Genomic DNA, 24,701 nt, shown 5'->3' with positions numbered 1-24,701 from the left:
AATTATAATTATTATATAATATAATTATTATGTTTATGTAGATTCTATATTATTATTAGATGGTGTATTACAATATTTGCTCATATATAAGCTATAATATGAAAGAATAAAAAGATGAATTTTTTTTTTCTTTTCTTGAACATTAAAAGGATTATGTTATAAATATATATGTATATATATATATATATATATATGTATTTTCCTTTTATAAATAATTAAATAACTATTTAAAATATACTTAAAGAATCCCTTTATGCTTATTCTCATAATTCCTTTTAATATTATGATTTTACCCTTTTATGTGTAATACTAAGAAGACAAAAAATTTTAATAATAACATAAATTAATTTTTACAGTAAAATATATGAAAGAAAATAATTAAAGTTATAATATAAATATAAATATATATATATTATTATTATTATTAAATTTATTTGATTTTTTAGTTAGTAATATTAATATATGTTTAGACAAACCTTTTAAATTCATATTTATATAATTTTACCCTTATCTGATCCTATATTTTATAAATATTCACACAATATATATATATTATAATAACTTATTTATATTTTATTATGTGCAACGTATAATACAAAATATGTAAAAATATTTTACAAATAGAAAGAAAGAATAGATAAAATAAAATTTCCACACATTTTAATTATTCTACATATAATTATTTTGAAAAAAATTGTTTTTAATTGAAGAAAAGAATATAATGGAATGTAAGTATATATTCAAATATACTTTTTTTAAATAATTATATTACATATATATATATATATATATATATATGTATTCATATTGCACACCTTTATTATTTTTTCTTTTTGCTTCTTTTAGTACCAAGAGAAGTTATTAAATGGTTGCATCATTTAAATATATCCTATTCACTTAGAAATATTAAAAGTGCTAGTAATGGTATAATTATTGCTGAAATATTGAATATATATATGCCTCAGGTATATTATATATTATTATTTTATTTTATTTTTTGTCTATGTCTATATAAATCTATTACAAAAGATACATAAGATATAATAGTTCAATTCTTTATTTTTATCATTATTTTTTTTTTTAGAGCATTCATATGAATAGCTTAGAGAATGGATTCAGTAAAGAAATAAAAAGAAAAAATTGGATAATCATAAAAAAAGTTTTAACACATTTGAATGTACACTATGACGAAACAGCTATAATTAATTCTGAAAAGAGTAAAATAAAAATATATATATATATATATATATATATATATATATAATATATTTTCATATATTTTTTATTTTGTGTTATATTTATAACCTTAAAATATAAACCATTCTTACTTTTTTCTTTTTATTCGTGTTAGATGAAATTGTTAAACTCTTTATTCAATTATACCAATATTTCAATGAAAATAAAGCAAAATATGAATGCATCTATACAAATGAAGAAGAAAATAAAAAATATATTCCGTCATTTGCTAGACCTACAATAACTCAGAAAATTAGGTAGATGTCTACATGTATAAATTAAAAAAAAAAAAAATGATCCTAATTATATATATATATATTATACCTATATATGTACTATTTATAGGGAGAGTAATATTCATGATATAATTGATGAAGATAAAAAACATACGAGTGCATATGAATTAGCTAAACAAGAAGAATATGTAATGATTATATAGAGAAAGGAAATATTTATGTGTATTTATAATTTGTTTTTTTAATACATATATATATATATATATATAATAAAAAAATATTTTTTTTTTTTTTTTTTTTTTTTTTTTTTTTAATAAATTACATATTCATAATATCAATTATAATAGAATGCTGCTCTTCAAAAAGAAAAAGAAAAAGAGGAAAAAGAAAACAAGGACAAGCAAAGGAATAAAAAAAATGATCAAAATGAAACTTATCTATATAATGATATTGAAAAAAGTTGTAGTATCATAACAATAAATGATAATAGCGATTATCCTGATTATACTGATATAAAAACTGTAATGTTATATATTTAGTAACATGTCTAAAATTTAACATGTTAATTAATATAAAAATGTTGTTATAGTTTGAATATAAAATATGTTAACATGTGGAAAATTATAAGTATATTTTGACTTTATATTTTATTATAATTTTTTTTTTTTTTTTAATTATATATATTTGTAAATTATAGCTTGATTCCTTTATCAAAGATAAAAACAATTTAAAAACCCTAACAATGAAGTAAAAATATACATATATATATATATATATATATATATAATTAAACCATATTATATCCCTTAGAAATACATAATATTAAAATAATTGTTATACAATATTATACATATTATTATATCTTTTCCAAATATAATTATTAAGAAGTGTCAAGCTATTTAATGAACAGGAAAATAGAAAAGTCCCTGGAAAATCTACCCAAGGTTAATTAAAAGATTCTATATACCAGATAATATAATAAGTATATAAATATTAATATTTATAAGTATATATATTATTCTTTCTCTCTGTATATATTTCTATTTAGATGAGAAAATAACTGATATTATATATAACGTATTGAATGATTATATAGCTGACTATGAATGTGAAACGTTTCACAAATCAGATTTCATTACTTCCATTTATAAGATGAATAAATTTTATAAAACCTTTAAATATGAAGAATATAATAATTCAAAAGTTATAAATAATTTATATGAAAAGTTTTATATCATATGTTCCTTAAAAGAATATGGTATTAAATTTTTTCAAAAAAAAAATAATAAAAATAATAAATATATATATATATATATATATATAAATACATATATCTATATACATATATGTATATTTTAGAACTTATAAGGAGCATATTAGATGATTTACAACTTTTCAATGAAAACATATCTATGATTATATCATTAAATGGTTATGAATTTTTCCATATATGGAAATTATTTTATCCAGGTATAAATATTTACTCAAACACCAGAATAATCAATAGAATATCAAAAATTTATATTAATATATATATATATATATATATATATATATATATATATATTTTTCTTTTTTAAGTCCTGAGTAATCCTTCATGTGATAAGGAAATTTTTAATCTCATCATGACGTATTTAAAACAATTTCTGAGTTATCTAAGAATAAACGATATGACAACAAATGATGTAATTAATAGTTATAATTTAAAACGTTTTATGATAATATTATTTTAATAAATTATATGTAATAATAAACGTTAAAATGTATTAAAATTTGTTCTTATTCTTTATGATTTATTTGTAAATAAATAATTATATATATATATATTATATCTTTTTATAGATTCTTTGTAATATTATATTAAGAAGTCTTATTCTTATTCATTACGATGAAAATAAAGATATATCATGTTTTTGTGAATTAATCATTATGATAATAAATAACGATATAAATTATTTCATGAATATTTTGAACATGATTAAAAATATGATGTCTTTTGATTTCTTCTATCTTTTTTTAACAACTCTTTTAAATAACTCCCCAAGTTCTTTCATATATGTAATATATGTATATTATTTCCATTATATATTATATATATATATATATATATATATACTTATGTTATCATATATAATGATCTTTGCTCTACAGAATAAAGATGTTAAAGATATTTATCTTTATTATATATTTATTGGATTGCATACAAATAAAAAGAACATCATGTAATATAATGTCTTTATAAATATATATATATATAAAAAAAAAAAATTATTAATATATTTATTTTTATGCGTTTATTTTATATACATATAATTTGACAGGTTGCTTACATTAAATATATTGAATATGCTTAGTCAACATGATAACTATTATGAAATCATTTATTTATCTGGTAAGAAAAAAAAAATATATATATGCATATATTTATACACATTAATATTGTGTTTGCTTTTTTCATATTAGGATTGTTCCTTAAATTGCTAGAATTAAGAAATATACATTATGACATATTTCTGTTTGTTATATGCTCAAATATGATATCTATGATAACTGAACATAAAGTAATTAAATTTAAAGAATACACATAATTATAAAGTATATATAATTTTTTATATAATTCATATAGAAAAAATATATTAAAATGATATTCATCTATTCGTAGAAACAAAATGAATTCAGCATTGAAGTAAAACAATTATATCAAGTTTGTTCTTTATTATTAAAAAGAACTAAAAATAAGTAATGAAAAAATAATTAAAATATAATATATATATGTATATATATATATGATAACATCTATTTTTCTAATATTCTCTATAGGAACCTATTATATTTATTCTTTTTATACTCTCATCAATTAATAGATAAAGATGAGCAATATTGTAATTTATTTATGGAGGTACAAAATTTAAAAAAAAAATAAAAAATTAAATAAAAAGAAAGAATAGTAAATATATAACATATATATTTACATACATATATATATTATATTCAGACATATGGACAAGTAAGCGAAGAAGAACATAAAGTATTTTTTTCTTCAAATGTTTTAGATGAATATTTTAGAAACTTCTACAAATATAAAATTATGAAGAAATATTTTCATAATATATTAAATGAGAATATAAATATATTAAACGAAAGATTTAATGCGGCTGTCCTAAATATATTGATGACAAAAGTGAGTATTCATATTTAAAAGCACAAAAAAATAAAAATAAGATGAAAAATAAAATTTTTTTTATTTTATTACATATTCAAGGATAAATGGAAAGAAACAACTTCTTTGAATATATTAAAGAACTTTATTATATATAAAAGTAATTACATATAACCATTTAATAAAATACATAATATATATATATATATATATATATATATATATATATTTATGTATGTTAAATAAATTTGAATTACTATAGAAGATATGAAATTATTTAATTATATCGCCATATACAATAATATTTTTGAGAATATGATACAAAACATCTTTTCAGAAAATCATATATTTTTCGAAATATCAAAGGATGTGGTAATATATATATATATTTTTCTTGTTAACACAATTTTTAAAATTACTAAAAAAATTATGGTGCCATATTATGCATTGTTTACTTATATAAAATAAATAAATAAATATATATATATATATATATACAATTATATATTTATCCTTTTGGATAGCTAAATTTTTATTGGTTTTCATCTAATGAAGAATTAAAAAAACAATCTTTCGAAGTATAGAAGAAAAAAAAAATTAATAATTATAGACACTATGAATAAATACATACATACATATATATATATTTATTTATTTACATGTAAGGACATCATGATTAATATTTGAATATTTTGAATTCTTCTTTCTTTTTTTCAGACATCTATGAATTATTTAAAAGATATTTATGCTTCAAATAGAAATAGTATATATCCCCATACAATAAGATATATTGAAAAATTAGTAAAGGGTTATATAAAAATATTATTTTGATACAAAATTTTATGGTTATATATTAAATATAAAGAAATTTTATATATAATGACACTTATATATTTTTGTAGATACTTATATCAAGAGACATAATATTTTTATATAAATACTTATATTAATTTATATACATGATGATGGAAATAAATGCAAAAAGAATTATATCACAAGAAAAGAAAAATATTATGAAAGCAAAGGAGAATCACAAATTAACCATTTTTTAGTACATATATATAATATATATATATATATCATATATATATATTTTTTTTTTTTGATATGGAACATAAAATAATACTATTGAAAAAAGAATGGGAAAAAAAAAAAAAAAACATTTCAATATTATATATCATGTCTTAAATTATTTATTTATTTTATTATTTTCTTTTTTTATTTGTATAAAAAATTATATAATTTCTTTTTATTAATATAAATTATTTTACAGATTAAAAAAAAATGATACCATTCTATTTCACTTTATTTTATTTTATTTAAAATGTTTTATTACTTATAAGAAAATTTTATAAAAATAATATGTAGAAAATATTTAATATTAAAAGTGTTATAAATTTATATCTGTATATTTTTCCAAGATTAAACAGAAATTTATTTTATTATTATATAAATAAAAAAATAAATATATATATATATATATATATATAATATACATAAAACGAATATAAAATATATAGGAAACTTTTTCTTTTGTTCTCTTTTCCTTTGTTTTGTTTATTTTTTTTTTTTAATATTTTGTAAGTCATATAATAATAAAATTCTTTGTTATATGATAATAAATAAAAATACATATAAAAAAAAATTAGATATTTATAAAATAAATATTATATAAAAATGTACAATATAATAATATAATTCAATTTTGTTCTTTAATTTTTTAGAAACGTTCTATAATGCAAGTTTCTAAGTTATTATTATATATTATTATTATATATAATAATAAAAAAATATATATTACATATATATAATATAATATATATATAATATAATATATATATAATATAATATAAATATATTTTATATAATTAAGTGGAAAGTGCACTTCAAAATAAAAAATAAAAATTGAAAACCAGAATTCCTATAAAATATTTTATATATATATATATATATAAAGCCTATTAATTATTATATGTATATAATATTTTTATATATCATAAATTTGTATAGAACATTTTATTCTTCATATATATATTATTTATATAAATAATTCATATAATTGGACTACAACATCAGAAAAAAAAATATATATAATATTATATAATAATATATTATATATATATATTATAAATTATTAAAAAAAAAAAAAAACTGAACCAAAAAATTAAAATAACCAAATATAATATATATAAATCATAATTTATAGATATATATTATTCTTTCATAGTATTTTTACATATATTTTGTTTCTCAATCAATAATAATAAAAAAAAAATTATTGGGTTGAAAATAAAAAAGAGAAAAATAGAGATATTTATATATAATATATATTTATATTAATTTATTTTATATTTTTATATATATATTTTTTTTTTATCATATAATATAATAATATATAAAAATAAGCCCATGCATATATTTTATGATTTTATATATTTCTCTTTATATAAATATATATATAATTATATAATATTATAATATTTATAGAAAACCATAAAATATCTTCAAAAGTACATATATTAAATTTAGTTATTATTTTAATGCCTTATTATATGATTATATTTTTTGAAAATATTTTATATAATAATATATCTATAATAAGTCTATATTGATATATGTAATATTATAAATATTTTTAAAATATATTATTCACACTTATTTTGGTTTTAAAAAGAATGACATTGTATTGTATTGTATATATATATATATGTATATTATTATTGCATCCATATATTATATATATATATATATACCTTTTTTTCTTTATTGTTAAGAAAAATACATATAAGTGATATAAAAATATTCATTTATACAATTTTTCACTTACACCATTTTCATATATATAATATTTTTTATTTTATTTTTTTTTAAGGCATAATATATCAATATTAAAAAATTGGAAATTTTGTTTTTATTTTTTTTTTTATTATTGCCTATAAATAATATAAAAAGTAGCACAATTTAAAATGATTGTATATATATATATATATATATATATATATATATATATATATTAACATTTAATGAATTTGTTAAAATATAAATATTACATATATAATGAATTATACATATTTTATTAATATAAAAATAATTAAATATTTTTTATATTCCATATATATCTCTATATAGTTTTTTTTTTTTTTCTATTTGTAATTAATGTATTCATATAGAATAAAATAGTCTTGAAGAAAAATTAAATGTGTTATATATTGGAAAAGGACCAAAAAAAAAACACAATGGAAATTTGTATATACATATATATAATACATATGGGATATAAAGCATTTTTTTTTTAATTTGAGAACTTTTGTATTTATAAAATATGTATTTTTAAATATATCATTTCATAATTAATATTTATATAAATCTTAATTAAATAGGTATATACATATTTGTGGTTCCTCATAATATATGTAGATTAAAACAATATATATTCTGAATCAAAGTTTATATAGAAAAATAAGTGAATAAATAAAAATATATATGTATATATAATATATATGTTACACATATGTATAAATAATAATTTTAATGAATAAATTTTTTAAACCTGTATGTATATATATATACAATATTTATCTTTATTTTATTTTATTTTATTTTTTTTGTTTTATTATATGAATTTTTAGTATTATTATTACATTAATAAATATATATATATATACATATTAAAAAAATAAAATAAATAATGTATATATAAAAACATGTATATATTTACATGTTTGTACATATATATATGTATATAATATATATATATATATATATATATATATATATATATATATATATATATATATTTATTTATTTATGATCATTCATTTATAATTTGTAAATAATGAATGATATTTGTTACCCCAATAATTGTAGTATTACCTATATCAATAGTAATGGTGTTATAAGCACAAGAGATATTAATGAGTACCATATTGAAGAGATAAATGAAAATATAAATGATCACAATAATAATAATAATAGTAATAGTAATTATGTTTTTTGTGAAAATGATTTAGATAATATTAAAAGCATTGTTATAAACTTGAAACCTTTTCATAAAGATTTTGAAGATAATATACTATTTCAGATTAAAAAGAAAAATGAAAAATATGCTTGTGAGTGGGTTGTATTTATAAAAACATCAGTTGAAGAAATTAAAAATAATATTTCTAATAAATACACATCAAAAGATATAGATATAAATAATATTGAGGAAAAAATATTCCCATGTAAAGATATTAAGGAAATTATGTTAAAGTATGTTTATTGTACTTCATTTTTTGATAATTATATATTGAGTATAAAAAATGAACTTGAGAAATATTCTTTTGATACAAATATATCTATTGATGATTATATAAGAGTACCTAACAATTTTTGTAAGGGTAAATATGATAATTTCTTATCGTCATATAAAAAAAATAAAGCAACCCAAGACAATCAGGATGTCTATAATGACAATAATATTGTGTATAAGAATATAGGTGAAAATGATAATAATAAAATAAACGAAGTGAATAATATGAATAGTAAAAATAATAATTTTATAAATAATACAATGAATATTAAATGTAATGGTAACATAAAAGCTAGTCTTAGCAATGATTTTAATTATAATATAAATGATACAACTTATAGGAATACACAAGGTAATATTATTAATAATAATAATAATAAAAATGATCATACGTATAATAAGAATGGACACAATTATTCTTATAATACTAATAAATATGAGTCGAAATATAATAAAATAAAATCCTCAAAAAATATAGATAATGATGCAGATGAAGTTGATTTTTTAGGTGATATTTTATCATTCAAAGGTTTTAATGAAGATACAATAAATTTATCAAATAATTTAAAAAATAATAAATATGATGGATATAATAATAATAATAATAATTATAATAAATATTATAATTATAAAACAAAGAATAATTCTTTTAAATCCGATGTGAATCAGAATTATTCTTTACCTTTAAAAATAAATAAAAATTTGAAAAAAAATTTTGATAATAAAAAGATGATTAGAAATATCAACCAAAAAGGGGATGATAAGGAAGCATCAACGGGAAATAATACTAGTGATGATAATGATGATGATGAGGATAATAATTATTTTTATTCTAATAAAAAAACCGAAAGTGATATTAAAGTATATCATAACGTAAGAAAGGATTATTATATATTAAATACTAAGAATACTAATTCGAACTTTTCGAATTCTGAAAATGAAAATATTATGAGAAAAAATTTAATTCAATTTTTAAATGAAAATCGTAATAAGGTAAAATCATCTAAAAGCGATTATAGTGAAGATAATAATATATCAAATAATCAATATAGTAATAAAAGTAAAAAAATTAATCAAACATATAATAAAAATTTATCCTATAATAACAATATGTCATTTAAGGAAAATAAAACATTTGATAAAAATAAATTATATAATAAAAATATATCATTTAAGGAAAAAGTGTATAATAATAGTGATAAAATTTTATCAAATAATGTATTTAATTTTTATCGAAAAAGAAATTTTAGTAATAATGATATACATGATTTTATTAATATGAACAAAGATAATAATAATAATGATAATAATAATAATATAGAAACCAATGTAATGAAAAATATTCAGAAAGATGTATCAATTCCTTTTTTTAGACGCTCATTTTTACATGAAAATATAAGTAATCAAGATGCTTTTCCAAATACATATCTTGCAGATTCTAAAGGCAAATATCCATGGAATGATTTATTAAATGCTTCTATTGAAACTTTACAAAATGATAAATCAATTAATAATACAAATGTAAAATCAAAGAATAATAAAATTATAAAACCAAAGAATATAAATGATGAAAATGAACATATAGTTAAAACCTCTGTAAATGGTTCTAGAAAAAATAATGATCAAAATATAGATGGTAATATAGATAATCAATATATAAATGGAAAAATATTGACACTAAGAAATAACAATCATATTGATAATAATATACATAACAGAAATAATAGTAGTAATAAAACATTTGGTAATATGATATGTCAAAAAAAAGAGAATTATTTATTAAATAATAAAAGAAATGATTTATTTGAGAATCAAAAATTTTCAATTAGTAATACAAATGAAAAGTCAAAAATAAATATAAATAAAGGATCAGATGTATTCAGTAAGAATAAAGAAAAAGATGATAATAAAAATAATTTAGAATCTCATTATGAATATATAAGTAGTGAAATTCTGAAATTTATGATTAAATATAATGAAAGTTCAAAAAATTTTAAAATGGATATAAATGATATAGATACAGAACTTTTAAGTACTAGCATAAAACAGTTTGTTCGTAATTTAACAGAAAAAGAAATGAATCAATTGATATGCAACAAGGATTATATATTTTCAAAAATTATTATGGAAAGTTTAGAAAACAACGAAGCCAACAAAAATGACAAAAATGTTACATGTGATAATAAAAATATTACAAATGATAAATATAATATAGATAATAATAATAATAATAATAATAAAGACATAAAAAAAAATACAGATCCTATTCATACCAATGATAATATAAAAAATGATTCACAATTACGTAGTAGTAGTAAAATCATGTCCAATTTTTATAAAGACAGAAATACAAATGATATTGATACGTCATGTATGAATAAATCATCTGAAAATAATGCCAACAATATTTACAAAAATGTTTCAAAAAATATGACTAAGGACCAAATTTTCAATAATAGTCTTAATAGTTCATATAACAATAATATTAATAATAATACAAACACTAATATAAACAGTAATATAAATAATAATAGTGTAAATAATTGTATAAATAATAATGGAAAAAATAAAATGAGGTCTTTGAAATTGTCAAATGATAATGTCAGTATGCTGTATAATTATTATTTGGATATATGCAAAGATAATAAGTCACAATTAGAAAAAAATATACAAGATGATAATAAGATCAATGAAAATGATACAAATGAAAACCTTACCGAAGGTGTAAATGAAGTAAATAAAAAAGAAGACAATACACATATAAATGATACAAATAATAATAATAAAAATAATAATAATAGTAGTAGTAGTAATAATAACACTGATAAGTTGGAAAATAAAACAGATGATGCTGATACAATCTCTTCTCCAAAAAAAAAAAACTTTAAAGAACAAATAAATTATTTTTTTAATGATTGCTTTAAAAATTTTAAAAATTTAAATGATAAAATTAAATACAAAAAAAATAACGAAAATGACTCTATTGTGAATAATGATAAGAAGGAAGAAAATAATTCTAACGTGAATGAAAAAAATAAAGAACAAAATATTGATAATATAATAAATACTAGAAAAGGATCATTAGAGGGTAATATCTTAAATGAAAACATCTCGTGTAATGATAAAGATGATGATAATTTAGAAAATGAAAAAAAGACACTTAACAAATGCACAAGTGTAACAAACACCGAATGTAGTAATATGATATTAAACCGTGATAAAAATAATGATATCATAAAAAAAATGAGAACTAGTGATAATGCAGAAAGAATGTCATTTGAACATTTTAATGATAAAATAAATAATATAATTAATAAATATGAATATAAACAATGTCTGAATAAATATGAAAGACAGTTAATTAAATTTGTACAGACTTTTAAGAATAATAAACAAGATAATATGGCTTCACAAATAAATGATGATCATCATGAGAAAAATAATATGATAAAATACAAATATGATGAAGAACATATATTAAAAGTAATTTTAAAGAATATGATGAGGGAAAAATCAAATATGAATAATAATAATTCTTCTAGTAATGAATCGTTCTTTTCATTTAGTAATAGTATTAAAGATATGGACGATAATGTTTATGAAAATGCTGATGATAGTGTATATGGCAATATCGATAATAGTAATAATAATAATAATAATAATAATAGTAATATGTTATATGGTGCTAATAATATATATGATTATAGTAATCATGATAGTAGTAGCGGCAGCTGTATTAAAATATCGAGTGATCAAATGATAAGATATACTAATAATAAAATAAAAGAAAAATATTCAAATCAAAAAAATATGTATCCAATTAAACAATCTTGTAGTGATAGTAATCATTATATATTACAAAAACTTATGAAAAATAAAAGACAAAAAAGTTATAATAATAATGAAGCAAATAATTTCTCAGTTAATGATATTTTATATGATAAAGACTCAAATAATTTCCAAAATAGTATTAATATATCATATAATAAATGTTTTCATAAAAATATAAAAAATATAACTAATTCGATTACTAAAAATTGTTGGAATAATAATTATAACAATAATAATAATATTAGATATGGAAAAAGAAATGAAACACTTGAAGATATATCAAATAATACATATGGTACTCATAAAAAAAATGACAATATATTAATGTTATCTCATTCAAAGAATACGTTATACTCATCTTCTAATAATCAGAATAATAAAGTACCTATTATATGTGATGATAATGATGATAAAAATAAATTAAAAAATTCTTGTGTAGGAAATATGATTAAATCTAAGGAACTTAAAAATAATTTAAAATATCCAATGAATATATATAATAAATTATTTAATAAGGATAGACAAAAGATAGATATATCACCAGAACAAACATTAAATCTTGTTAAAAGTATACAAAGAGAAAGTATGTTAAATAAGGTTAAAGAAATTAATTTATTTAATGAACGTAATAACAAAAAGATAGGAGATACATATGATAATAAGAATAAATTATCAATATGTGATTTTAATAAGGATAGAAATATAAATAATGTTGATATAAGAAAAAATGATATTTCTAATAATATACATTTTTTAAACAATAATGGGAATGATTTAATTAATAAAAATATGAAATTTAATAATAAAATGGAGAGACGTTTGGATATATTTGAAAAATTTCAAATAAAGAATAAGGATAAATATTCACACATTTTTAATGTTCATATAGATAACAAAAAAAAATGTAGTAATTATAATGATTATTTTAAAATATCACATTTATTTCATTTTGATGATATATTATCAAATAATAATATTACCAATACTTTAAATGCACATAATATGGAATATATAAAAAGTAATAATATAAAAAAAGAGGGAGAAAATTATCTACTAGAAAAATTTCTGAATGAGGATTTGAAGATATCTAAAAGGAAGAAAAATGAAAAAACTCAATTCATGATTGACATTAATAATCTCAATCAGAATTATATTAAAGAATTATTAATTCAAAAAATGTATTATCAAAAGCAATTTTATAATAAAAATGATTTCATTTATAAATATAAAGAAAATGATATATTAAAAGATAATATAGATTTAGAGGAATGCAAATATGACACATATAAAAATGATGTATATAATAATAATTCTTATTCTTCATATAATTCTTTAAAAATTAATTTATTTTCTTTATTTGATGATATGTATGACAACTTTTTTATAGACAATTATCAAGATCGTGATAAAATGCTCAACATTTTAAGTATCAATAAATCCTTATGCTACAATCAGTTGTCTATATTTTATAAAAAGAAAATATTCTTTCAATACAAAAAAGCAAAATATTTACATAGTAATTACAATATTAATGAATCATATAATGCTTATAATTTATATATAAGTCAAACTATGAAACAACACGGAAACTATTACAATTCTGATGTAAATAAAAATTTATGTGAAAATTTAAATATATATAAAATAAAAAATGAAAATGTAAATGAAAGTAAATATAAAAGTAAGGATAACGATAAAAATAAAACACAAAATTATATTAAAAATAGTTATAATAATATTAATATTAATAATATTGTCAATATTGATAATGACATATATAGTCCTAACCATAACGAACAATATAACGAATTTATGTTCAACCATCATAATAAATTGAATGATAAAAAAAAAAAAAACACTTTACCATTATCATATCATAATCAATATATGGATAATAAAATAGAAAAGAATATCAGAGAAATAAAACATATCAATAAATATTATATGAAAGAAGAAATGAACTATTTTAAGAAAGCCATAAAAGAAATGAAAAGGTTAAAAAGAATTATGTGTAATATTTTGAGATCCCAAAGTAATAATTATCTAAATTTGAATATAGATGAAAAGTTATTATATAATATACAAAATGATGAAGATCTATCATTTGAATCGTATTTAAAGGATGATAGTGATGATATTGATATTGATTTTTATGGTTATAGTCATGGTTATCGTCACGATCATGATGATGATTATATCATTAACCCGAATGCAAATAATAATTACAATATATATAAAACAAACCGTTTTGATAAAATCAGAGAAAATGATAAATATAATTCTCATCTCCAAATTGAAAAAGAAATATTAAATAATACCAATAAATGTAACACAAATAAAAATTATAAAAACTGCAATATAATTGATCAAGATAATGCCGAGAAAATTAATATGAATAAGAATTACGGACTTATGAAAAAAAATGGCACATCCTCAAATATGTTACCATTAATTAATAGAAAAAAAGATGATGATCAGAAAAAATTCACTGATCACAATAAGGATTATAATAGTGATTATTCTTTTGATAGTGACAATGCAAACAAGTTAATAAATATAGTGTTCGAACAAAAAAACGAAATGAATAACACTGCAGTCAAAATGGATCAAAATAATGACAGCATTACAAATGAAATACATGAAGAAATTAAAACAAATATAGAGGATGATAAAAATAAACAAATGGATGATATTCATAATATATCAACAGAACCTTTAGGAACATACGAATTTGAGGTGAATATAAAAAATGATGAGGAGGAATATAACGAAACATTTAAATATATTTATGAGAAAATTAGTAATATAAGAAATAATATGTGGAATGAAGATATGGATATTATACAAAATAATGAAATGAAACAAAAATTATTAATATATAAATGTAGAAATGATAATAATTGTCATATTTATGAACAAAATATAAATAATAATGTAAAAATTTTAGATACTGAAAAAGAGGAAGATATAAAAGATAAGGAGAAAAATGATGATATAAATAAAGAACAAAATGTTAATGTAGATAATGATATAAATAAATGTAATGATGATATATATTATTTTAATATATATACAAATGTGTGGGAAAATGTTGATCTAAATGTTAGTCAGAAATTATTAACAAGCTTAAAAATGAAAAAGGATATTATAAAAAAATATTATAAAAATGATCAGGAATATGAAAATTTTATAACCTTTAGTGAATGGAATGCTTATAATTTAATCATATCAAAAATATATAAAGCTTTAGATATGAAAAAGTTTGAATATTATCAGAGAAGAGTTTATGATACCGATATATTTAAAACTGATTTTAAAAAAAGATGTGCATATGATTTTGGAATGAAAATTATAGGAAAACCACGTTCACGAAGAAAGACAAAAAGATGGAATATTGAAGGGGACAATAAATTGTATGAAGATGAAGTATATTCAAAAAATTCGGATGACTATTCGGATTTTAATTATGATGAATATGTTGAGGGAGATGAAGAAGAATATTATCAAAATGAACAAGTTGAAAATAATAAAAATAATGTAAATGATGAAAATAATGAACATGAAAATGAACAGAATAAATATGATGCAGATAAAGAACACCAAGAAAATGGAGATGACGTTGAGTTTGACGATGAAGATGAAGATGAGGATGAAGATGAGGATGATGATGAAGATGAGGATGACGATGAAGATTATGATGATGATGTAGATGATGATGTTGATGAAAAATGTCATTATGAAGAACATATAGAGAACGAGGAAGAAAAAGAAATATCAGAAAAGAAGGATCAGAAAAAAAGTACATATATAAAAAAGGAAAATCGTCAACATAAAAATGATGGTGATAAAAATTATAATGATCTTATATGTAAAAAAAAAAATGCTAGTATTGAAAATTATACCCTTGGTGAAGGTGATTGTAATAAAATGAAAGAGTCAGAGGATCTAAAAATTACATTAAGTTCAATTGAAGATGAAGAAAAATTAGAAGAACGCGAACCAAAAAGAAGCGAACGTTTATATTTAAGAAGAAAAAGAACTAGCAGCATATTAAGTACAAATTCAACTGATAACAGTGTTAATAAAATTATTACTAGACAATATAAAAAATTAAAAGACAATGAAAAAGCTGAGGAAGATTTGAAATGTGTTTACTTAGGAACACGATCAAATAAAACAAATAATAATAGAAGATCCAATATATTTAAAAAACGAATAAGTAGAAAAAAAAATTCTAATACTTTAACATTTAAAAAACCACATATATATGAATTAATTCAATTACCCGATTATGTAACACATACCGAATTGATAAGTAGTAAGAATGAGAGTCTTCCAACATACATATTACAATATGAACAATTAAGAAAAAATGAATGTGTATATTTCAATATACAAAATCATTACAATAGTTTTGTTAATAATGTATATCATTTTGCTATAAGCTATGAACAATCACTCAAACATAATGAATATCTTAATAATGCATTAAATAATATAAAATCAAGATTTTATATTAAACGTTTATGTCTTAAAAATAATAAAACAATGGAAAATAATAATATATATGATATATGTAGTACATATTATAATTATCTATATACATATGATCCAAATAATAATACATATATATTGCAAACATCTAATAGAAACAACACAATAGCAAGTATAGATAAAGGACTTAACTATGAAGAATATTATAGTAATTATGTAAATGATTATTTACAAAGTCAATTATTAAAAAAGAAAAGAAATAAGACAAAAAATAAAGAATATAATAAATGTGCATCAGATATATTATCTACAGAAAATGATTATCCATTAGATAATTCCAATGAATATATTGTTACAAGAAAAATGTCATCCAAATATTATCATAATAATTCATTTTTAAATGTAGATTATCTAGGTGTAAAATCTATTGAATATAAACATAATACATCTATAATTAATGATATGAATTTTACAGAGAAAAATAATTATGTTGATTATACTACATCATATATGGATGGTAATAATGAAATTGGTTGTAATTATAATTATGTCAATTATTATAATAATAAAGATGATGAAAATAAACAACAAAATGATATATCCTTCAGTGAAAAAACATTAGAAGAGGGAGATGATGAAATACAACAATAGAGGTTATGAGGAAAATGGATCATTTTTGAAAATACATTTATATAACCTAAAATATAAAGAGCAGTACTAATAACAAAATAATATATCAACAGTAAAAATAAATATGTAAAACTAATACGTTTATAAGATAAAAATAATAATAATAAAATAAAACATATATATATATATATATATTTTATATATATATCATTTTATTATTTTTTAATTTTTTGTCCTTTTTATAATATTTTTATTCTTTTTAAAATATATCATATATTTTTTTAATTAATTAAATTTTTTATTCTATTATTATATATTTTTTTTTATGGTTCTCATTACATTTGTTAAATCAAAAACTAAATATTCTTTTCCTTGTTTTATGTTCTTTTTTTTTTTTTTTTTTTAATTTTTTAAAGTATACATATATAATATATATTTATATATATATTTCCATGTTCATATTAATTTGTTTCAAAACTTTAAATTTGTTTTCCTTTTTTAAATCTTTTCAATTCTTTTAATAGATATTAATTTAAATTTGTTGAATAATAAAATAGGGAAAAAAAAAAAAAAAAAAAAAAAAAAAAAAAAAAAAAAAGTAGAATTGTTCCTATTTATATATTTTGACATGATTATTTTTCAGTATATTGTTATGTTTTAATTCTTTTATTATGGAATATATCTTTAGCTTTTTTTATATAAATATTTATAAATTAAGAAAAAATATATGTTCTATATTATATATGATATGAATGAAAATTCGTTCCTATATATATATATATATATATATATATATATATATATAAGTGTTTGAAAAAAAATGAAAAAATAATGCAGACTTATAAAATTCAATTATTTTTAAACTCTTTATTTTATTCATGTAAACTTTATATCTATATATAACATATTTAGACATTATACGCTTTTATATTTCAAACAGATAAAAAGAAATAAGAAAAAAATATTTCTTTCATAATGATTATAAAATCATAAAAAGAAGTTTGAATAATATTAATTCATTCTTTATTTTATGTGTTTTATTTAAAAAAAAAAAAATATAATCACATATCAAATTTTATATAATATTATATTATGCTCATATATATATATATATATATATATAATTTACACCCTTTGAAAATACAAGAACAAAAAAAAAAAAAAAAATAATGTTTTTATATGAGTTTACTATAAATAAATAAACATATTTTATAATAAAAAATAATACGTATGAAGCTGCCACCTTATATGTAATATATATATATATATTTATATATATATATATATGTATATATTTACATATTATATATATAATATATATTTTTTTTAATCATAATATTATATTATATTATATTACTGTAATATTTCCATAAATAAAATAAAAACAATATATATATAATTAAATATATTTATAAAAAAATTATTAAAAATATATTAAAATATGGATAATTTTGAATATAAAGTTTAAAGTATATAATATTATATTATATTTTTATATATAACTTATTATTATATATATAATATATATTAACTTATGGTCTGGGGTATAAATATAATATATATATATATATATATAATATATGAAATTCCGTTTTTGAATTTCTCTATGAAAAATTTGTAAATTTTTGTTATAATATATATATTTATTATTATACATAATAATATAAAAATTAAAAAGAGGTTATATGAATATTTTTTATTTATATATGAGATTAAATATTTATAAATCTCTATATATAATATATATCAATTAAAATACTGTTTTTTTTTTTTCTTTTTTTACGTATATTCATTTTTCTTTTTTTTTTTTTTTTTACAATTGTATTTTTATATAAAATCATTAAAATTTCATACAAATTAGAAAAAGAAAAAAAAAAAAAAAAGAAAATGAAAACCACCATTAATAAAAGAATATAACAAATAAAGAGTAAAATATTGTAATATATATATAATATAATTATTATTGTTATATGATATAAAAAATTAAATACGGTCCATAAAACAATAATATATATATTATTATATATATATCTAAGAAGAGTTAAATTGAGATTAAAAAAATATATATATATATATATATATATATATATATATGGTATTTATATATATATATATTTGATTTATATGAATAAGTAATAAAAAAAAAAAAAAAGATGAATAAACTATTTTTTTTATGTTTCCTTCTTACAATTATATATTTAGTAAATATTTATTATTGTAATGATAACAATTTAGAAAAATCAAATGCAAATAATGAAGATTCTACAAATGATATAAATGATAATAATAAAAATTCATCGAATAAATCAAAGAGCGATAATAAAAGTAACTACAGTAAGGATCAATATAATGTAGACGACGAATATAATGAAGACGAAGAGAATGATGATGAAGAAGGAGAAGATGATGAAAATGATCATTTCGAAGTTCCAATAAATTGTAGTGATGGTAATTGTTTCGATTCAATGGATAATATAAATAAAATAATTGATAATAAAAAAAAGAAAATGAAATATAGAAGAAGAAGAGGTAAAGCTATACAAATTATAAAACCAAATGTAAATCATACAGAATTAATTATAATAGAAGAAAATTTAGAAATATTTAAAAGAATAGATAAACCAATTGCTATTGTTTCAGTATTAGGTGATATGCATACAGGGAAATCATTTTTACTTAATTTATTAAATGAACATGTAATACCTGATATTAATAAAAGTAACAAATATATTGAAAATGGTTTTAAAGTAGGTAATGATATTACAGCTAGTACTTATGGTATATGGATATGGTCTGAACCTATAAGAATTAATGTTAAGAAATTAAAAAAAATCTATGAATATATTAATGAGAACTTTACAAATTTTATAAAAAGTTATGAATATGAAAAAGATGAATATAATGAAGAAATTATTGATTTATTAAATTTATATAAAACAGATGATTGGATTTCAAATGTTGAAGAATTAAATTTATCTGATACAGATGAAGTAAACCTAATTTTAATGGATACACAAGGTTTAAATAGTCCAAATGTAAATAAAAGATATGATGAAATTTTATATGCCTTAACCAATTTGATATCAACTGATATTATCTTTTTAACTATGAAAATGATAAATAATAAAGATTTAGAATTTATAGAAAATATTACTAAAGATGCTAATTTATTTATGTTAAGAGCATATACTAGATCTAGTGGTTCTACTTTTTCTATTAAAAAAAATAATTTCCATAAAATTTTAGATACACTTAATAATAATTTAGAAAATAATTCTTTAATATTAGAAAGTATTGCTTCTAAAAACTTAATGTGGGTTGTACATGATTTTAGTCAACGTCTTGATGTGAGAAAAGGGAAATTATGGTTAGATATTTTATTAAATTCGGATAGAAGAGATTTAGATATTAAATATTGGAAAAAAATTATTTCTAATAAAAGTAAAGACAAACATGATGCATATACAACAAAAAAACAGAAAATCGCTTATTTAACATATAATGATAATTCATCTTCTGGTCTTATATCAAATAATAATAATAACAATGATTCATCATCTAATTATAAATTAAATATATTATATAAAAATATCGATTGTGTTTTACTACGAAATATGTATCACAATAAAGAATTTGATTTTACTAAAGCCAATATTAATGATCTAAATGAAGAATATAAAAATGATGTTTTGTTATTAAGATATAAAATATATTTAAGAGCTTTATTATTTCCAAAAAAAATGTATTCAGATGTTCAAATGAATAATATTATAAATAAAATTAGAAGAGAGCAAAAATTAAGAGAGGAACAAGAAAAAAGCAAAGAACAAAAAAATAAAGATAATAAAAAGAATGATACAAATAATAATACAAATGATTTAAATAGTAATAAAGACGAATCATCAGGGTCACAAATAACTAATCGATTTATGTCAGGTCATGATGTATACGATTTTATTACTTTCTTAGTAAAATCTGCAAATCAAAACTTATTTACAAATGTCAATCAATTTTTTAAACATTTTAAAATTAATAGAGCAGAAATAAGTAGAAATGATTTAATATTTTTATATAAAAAGTATTTATTACAATTTATGGAAAATGAAGATGTTGAATTTATTAGTAATTTAAATGAAGAAAATGATGATTTATTTTTACAAAAAGAAGCAAATAATAATTCAATAAATGGTGATGCAAACTCAGAAGAAGATTCATTATTTAATGATGATGGAGATATGCAATTAAAACAACATAACTTAAAAGATGAACAAGATGATATACAACAAAAAAAAGATAGTTATAAATTACCACCCTTATTAAATGAAATAAAAAAATATGAAGAATTAATAAGAGAACAAATTTTGAATATATGGTATAAATATACAGAAAGTGATTTTCATGATGAAGAAGAAAAAGAATTAATTAAAGATATTGAAAATAATTTATATGAAAGATTAGATCAAATAAAAATTGAAATGTTAGAATTAGGTGAAATGAATATTAGAAAATTTTGTAAAATTGCATGTGAAGATGCATTACAAATTGTTGTTGAAGATGTTAAAATGAAAAGTGATCAATATCCAATAAAACAAAAAGATCTTACAACCTTTTTTGAATCAGTTAGTTATAATTTAATTAAATATTTAGAAAAAAAATTATCTAAAAATTCAGATAAATTAGATTTAATTTATTATAAAGATAATATATGTAATCCTTTAATTAATAATACATTTCAAGAATTTTATTTTCTAAAAAAAAAGAATATGACCTTAAATGAAAATAGATTAAAATCCTATTTTTCAAATGCTGTATCAAAAGGTAAAGAAGTATTTGAAGTATTAGCTGAAAATACTGAAAATATTACTGAATATTTTAAAAATAAAAATATGTTTTATACAGTATTAGATAAATGGACATCTGAAGCTATTAATACATATACATTAACATTATCTGATTTTGCTAAAGAAGAAAAAGATATTAATGATGAATATTTAAATGTTTTAAATGATGATATAAAATTATTAAAACAAAAAGCTATGGAAAAATGGCATAATCATTGTAGGGATAAAACAAGTGCTTTATTTAATATGCATAAAAGTAATTTAAAAAAAAATTTCTTAGAAAATTTTAATTTCCCATTAGACGAATTAGTATTACAAGATATTTTTCTAAATTTAAAAGGTCAAGAAGAATTGAAATATATGGATATATATTGTGCAAATGAAGATTCTTGGAATAGTGAATATAAAAACTTTTTAAAATTAACAGATGAAGTATATCAATTTATTAAAGATGAAAACTTAAAAGCAATACAAATAACTTGTCAACAACCATTAGACGAATTAAAAAATGGAATCAAAGGAGAAATACATAAATATTATTTATGGAGTTCTTTAAAAAGTACTTTATATAATAGAGCATTAATAGTACTTTCAAGTAATATTGAAAATATTTATATAAAAAATCAAAGAGAAAATAAAATACAATCAAATCTAGACGAAAAATATAGTAGTACAAATAAAAATTATAAAAGAATTTCAAAAGATTTAATGAGTAAAGTAATTAATAGATGGTTAAATAATGATATATATAATGTATATTATCCAATTATTAGAAAACAATTTTTACATAGAATTGTATGCTATTTCGGTATAGCTATATTATTATTTATTATATCATTAGTTGTATATTTCAAGAAATTCCATGCCAGTTTCCTTTTCCTAATTATATTAGCATTATTTATGATATTTGGATATCAACAAATATCAATATATGGAAAAACATTCTTTAGACATGTAGTATTTTATATGTATGAAGGAATAGCTAATGTCTTTGGAACAGAAGGAGCTATTATCGTTTCTATATTATTCATATCTGTAACTGCTATATACGTATATAATTATCATATTGTCAAATTTAAAAACAGAGTTGCAAAAAATACCAAAAAGTTATTACAATCACAAAATATTATGAACATGTCAGGTGCAAACTCATACAATGAATATAATCCTTCATCCAAAATGAGAATATTTAAACCAAACTTTTGGAGATTTCACGATTATGATAAAGACCCTAAATATCATGCACCTAATATGCCTCATGATTATAAAATGCATAACGATTCATCTCAATATATGGACCTTAAAAATAGATCAAATAGACCTAATAAAATGGATGACTACACTTCATTTAACAATTCAAGTAAATTTCAGAGAAGATCATATCTCGACTAAAATTATATACGACCATATTAAATACATACAAATATATATATTAAATAAATAAATATATATATATTATATATGTATTTTTTTTCCTTTTTTATATGTAAAAATCCTATTTTTATAACCACCAAAAAATTATATATATATATATTTATATATATAATATTTGCAATTTTTGTTAACCATACATATATATTTATATATATATTATGTAATATGTTTCATTTTGTATTAATACTTTATTCTATTAATTTATAAATTTATGTATTTATATATATTTATATATTTACATTTTTACATATTTTTATGTGCCTCTTAATATTCTTGTCTATATATAAAATATTATTAATTTTAATATATATGTAATTTTTTTTTTTTTTTTGCATTTGGGGTTTGGAATATTCCAATATTTTTTTGAATTATTTATACATTCCATCACAATTTTCATAAAATTTTTTCATTCTATTTTATGTTTTAATATATATATATATATCTATAAATATGTGTATACATATTTATTTTTACATATATATTTTTTTTTTTTTATTATTTATTGTTCTAATTATACAAAAGATTTTTAATAAATTCTAATGAATTAT

General features: G+C 17.6%; 3 protein-coding genes across 3 annotated transcripts; all 3 read left to right on the top strand.

Annotated features, from left to right (window-relative positions):
- Positions 1–721: 721 nt before the first annotated feature.
- PADL01_1462500 (conserved Plasmodium protein, unknown function) lies at positions 722–5,569 on the top strand (the record flags this gene model as incomplete). The annotated part of the gene is made up of 23 exons (XM_028684927.1): positions 722–728; positions 847–965; positions 1,085–1,217; positions 1,352–1,493; positions 1,582–1,660; positions 1,820–1,993; positions 2,170–2,219; positions 2,358–2,416; positions 2,521–2,730; positions 2,832–2,942; positions 3,054–3,157; positions 3,315–3,530; positions 3,624–3,694; positions 3,794–3,864; positions 3,936–4,033; positions 4,135–4,211; positions 4,293–4,371; positions 4,468–4,629; positions 4,735–4,792; positions 4,895–5,004; positions 5,157–5,210; positions 5,350–5,440; positions 5,535–5,569. 23 exons carry the CDS (start codon positions 722–724, stop codon positions 5,567–5,569), a joined length of 2,310 nt encoding a protein of 769 aa, XP_028540956.1.
- Positions 5,570–8,467: 2,898 nt separating this feature from the next.
- On the top strand, positions 8,468–17,899 carry PADL01_1462400 (conserved Plasmodium protein, unknown function; the record flags this gene model as incomplete). The annotated part of the gene is made up of 1 exon (XM_028684926.1): positions 8,468–17,899. One exon carries the CDS (start codon positions 8,468–8,470, stop codon positions 17,897–17,899), a length of 9,432 nt encoding a protein of 3,143 aa, XP_028540955.1.
- A 2,132-nt stretch (positions 17,900–20,031) lies between these two features.
- On the top strand, positions 20,032–24,111 carry PADL01_1462300 (conserved Plasmodium protein, unknown function; the record flags this gene model as incomplete). The annotated part of the gene is made up of 1 exon (XM_028684924.1): positions 20,032–24,111. The coding sequence occupies one exon, from the start codon at positions 20,032–20,034 to the stop codon at positions 24,109–24,111; it is 4,080 nt and encodes a 1,359-aa protein (XP_028540954.1).
- Between the last annotated feature and the right edge of the window lie 590 nt (positions 24,112–24,701).

The sequence above is a fragment of the Plasmodium sp. gorilla clade G2 genome (genome assembly GCF_900097015.1).
Source record: "Plasmodium sp. gorilla clade G2 genome assembly, chromosome: 14".
NCBI classification, from domain to species: domain Eukaryota; phylum Apicomplexa; class Aconoidasida; order Haemosporida; family Plasmodiidae; genus Plasmodium; species Plasmodium adleri (nom. inval.).
This window is presented reverse-complemented; position numbering and strand designations above follow the sequence as displayed.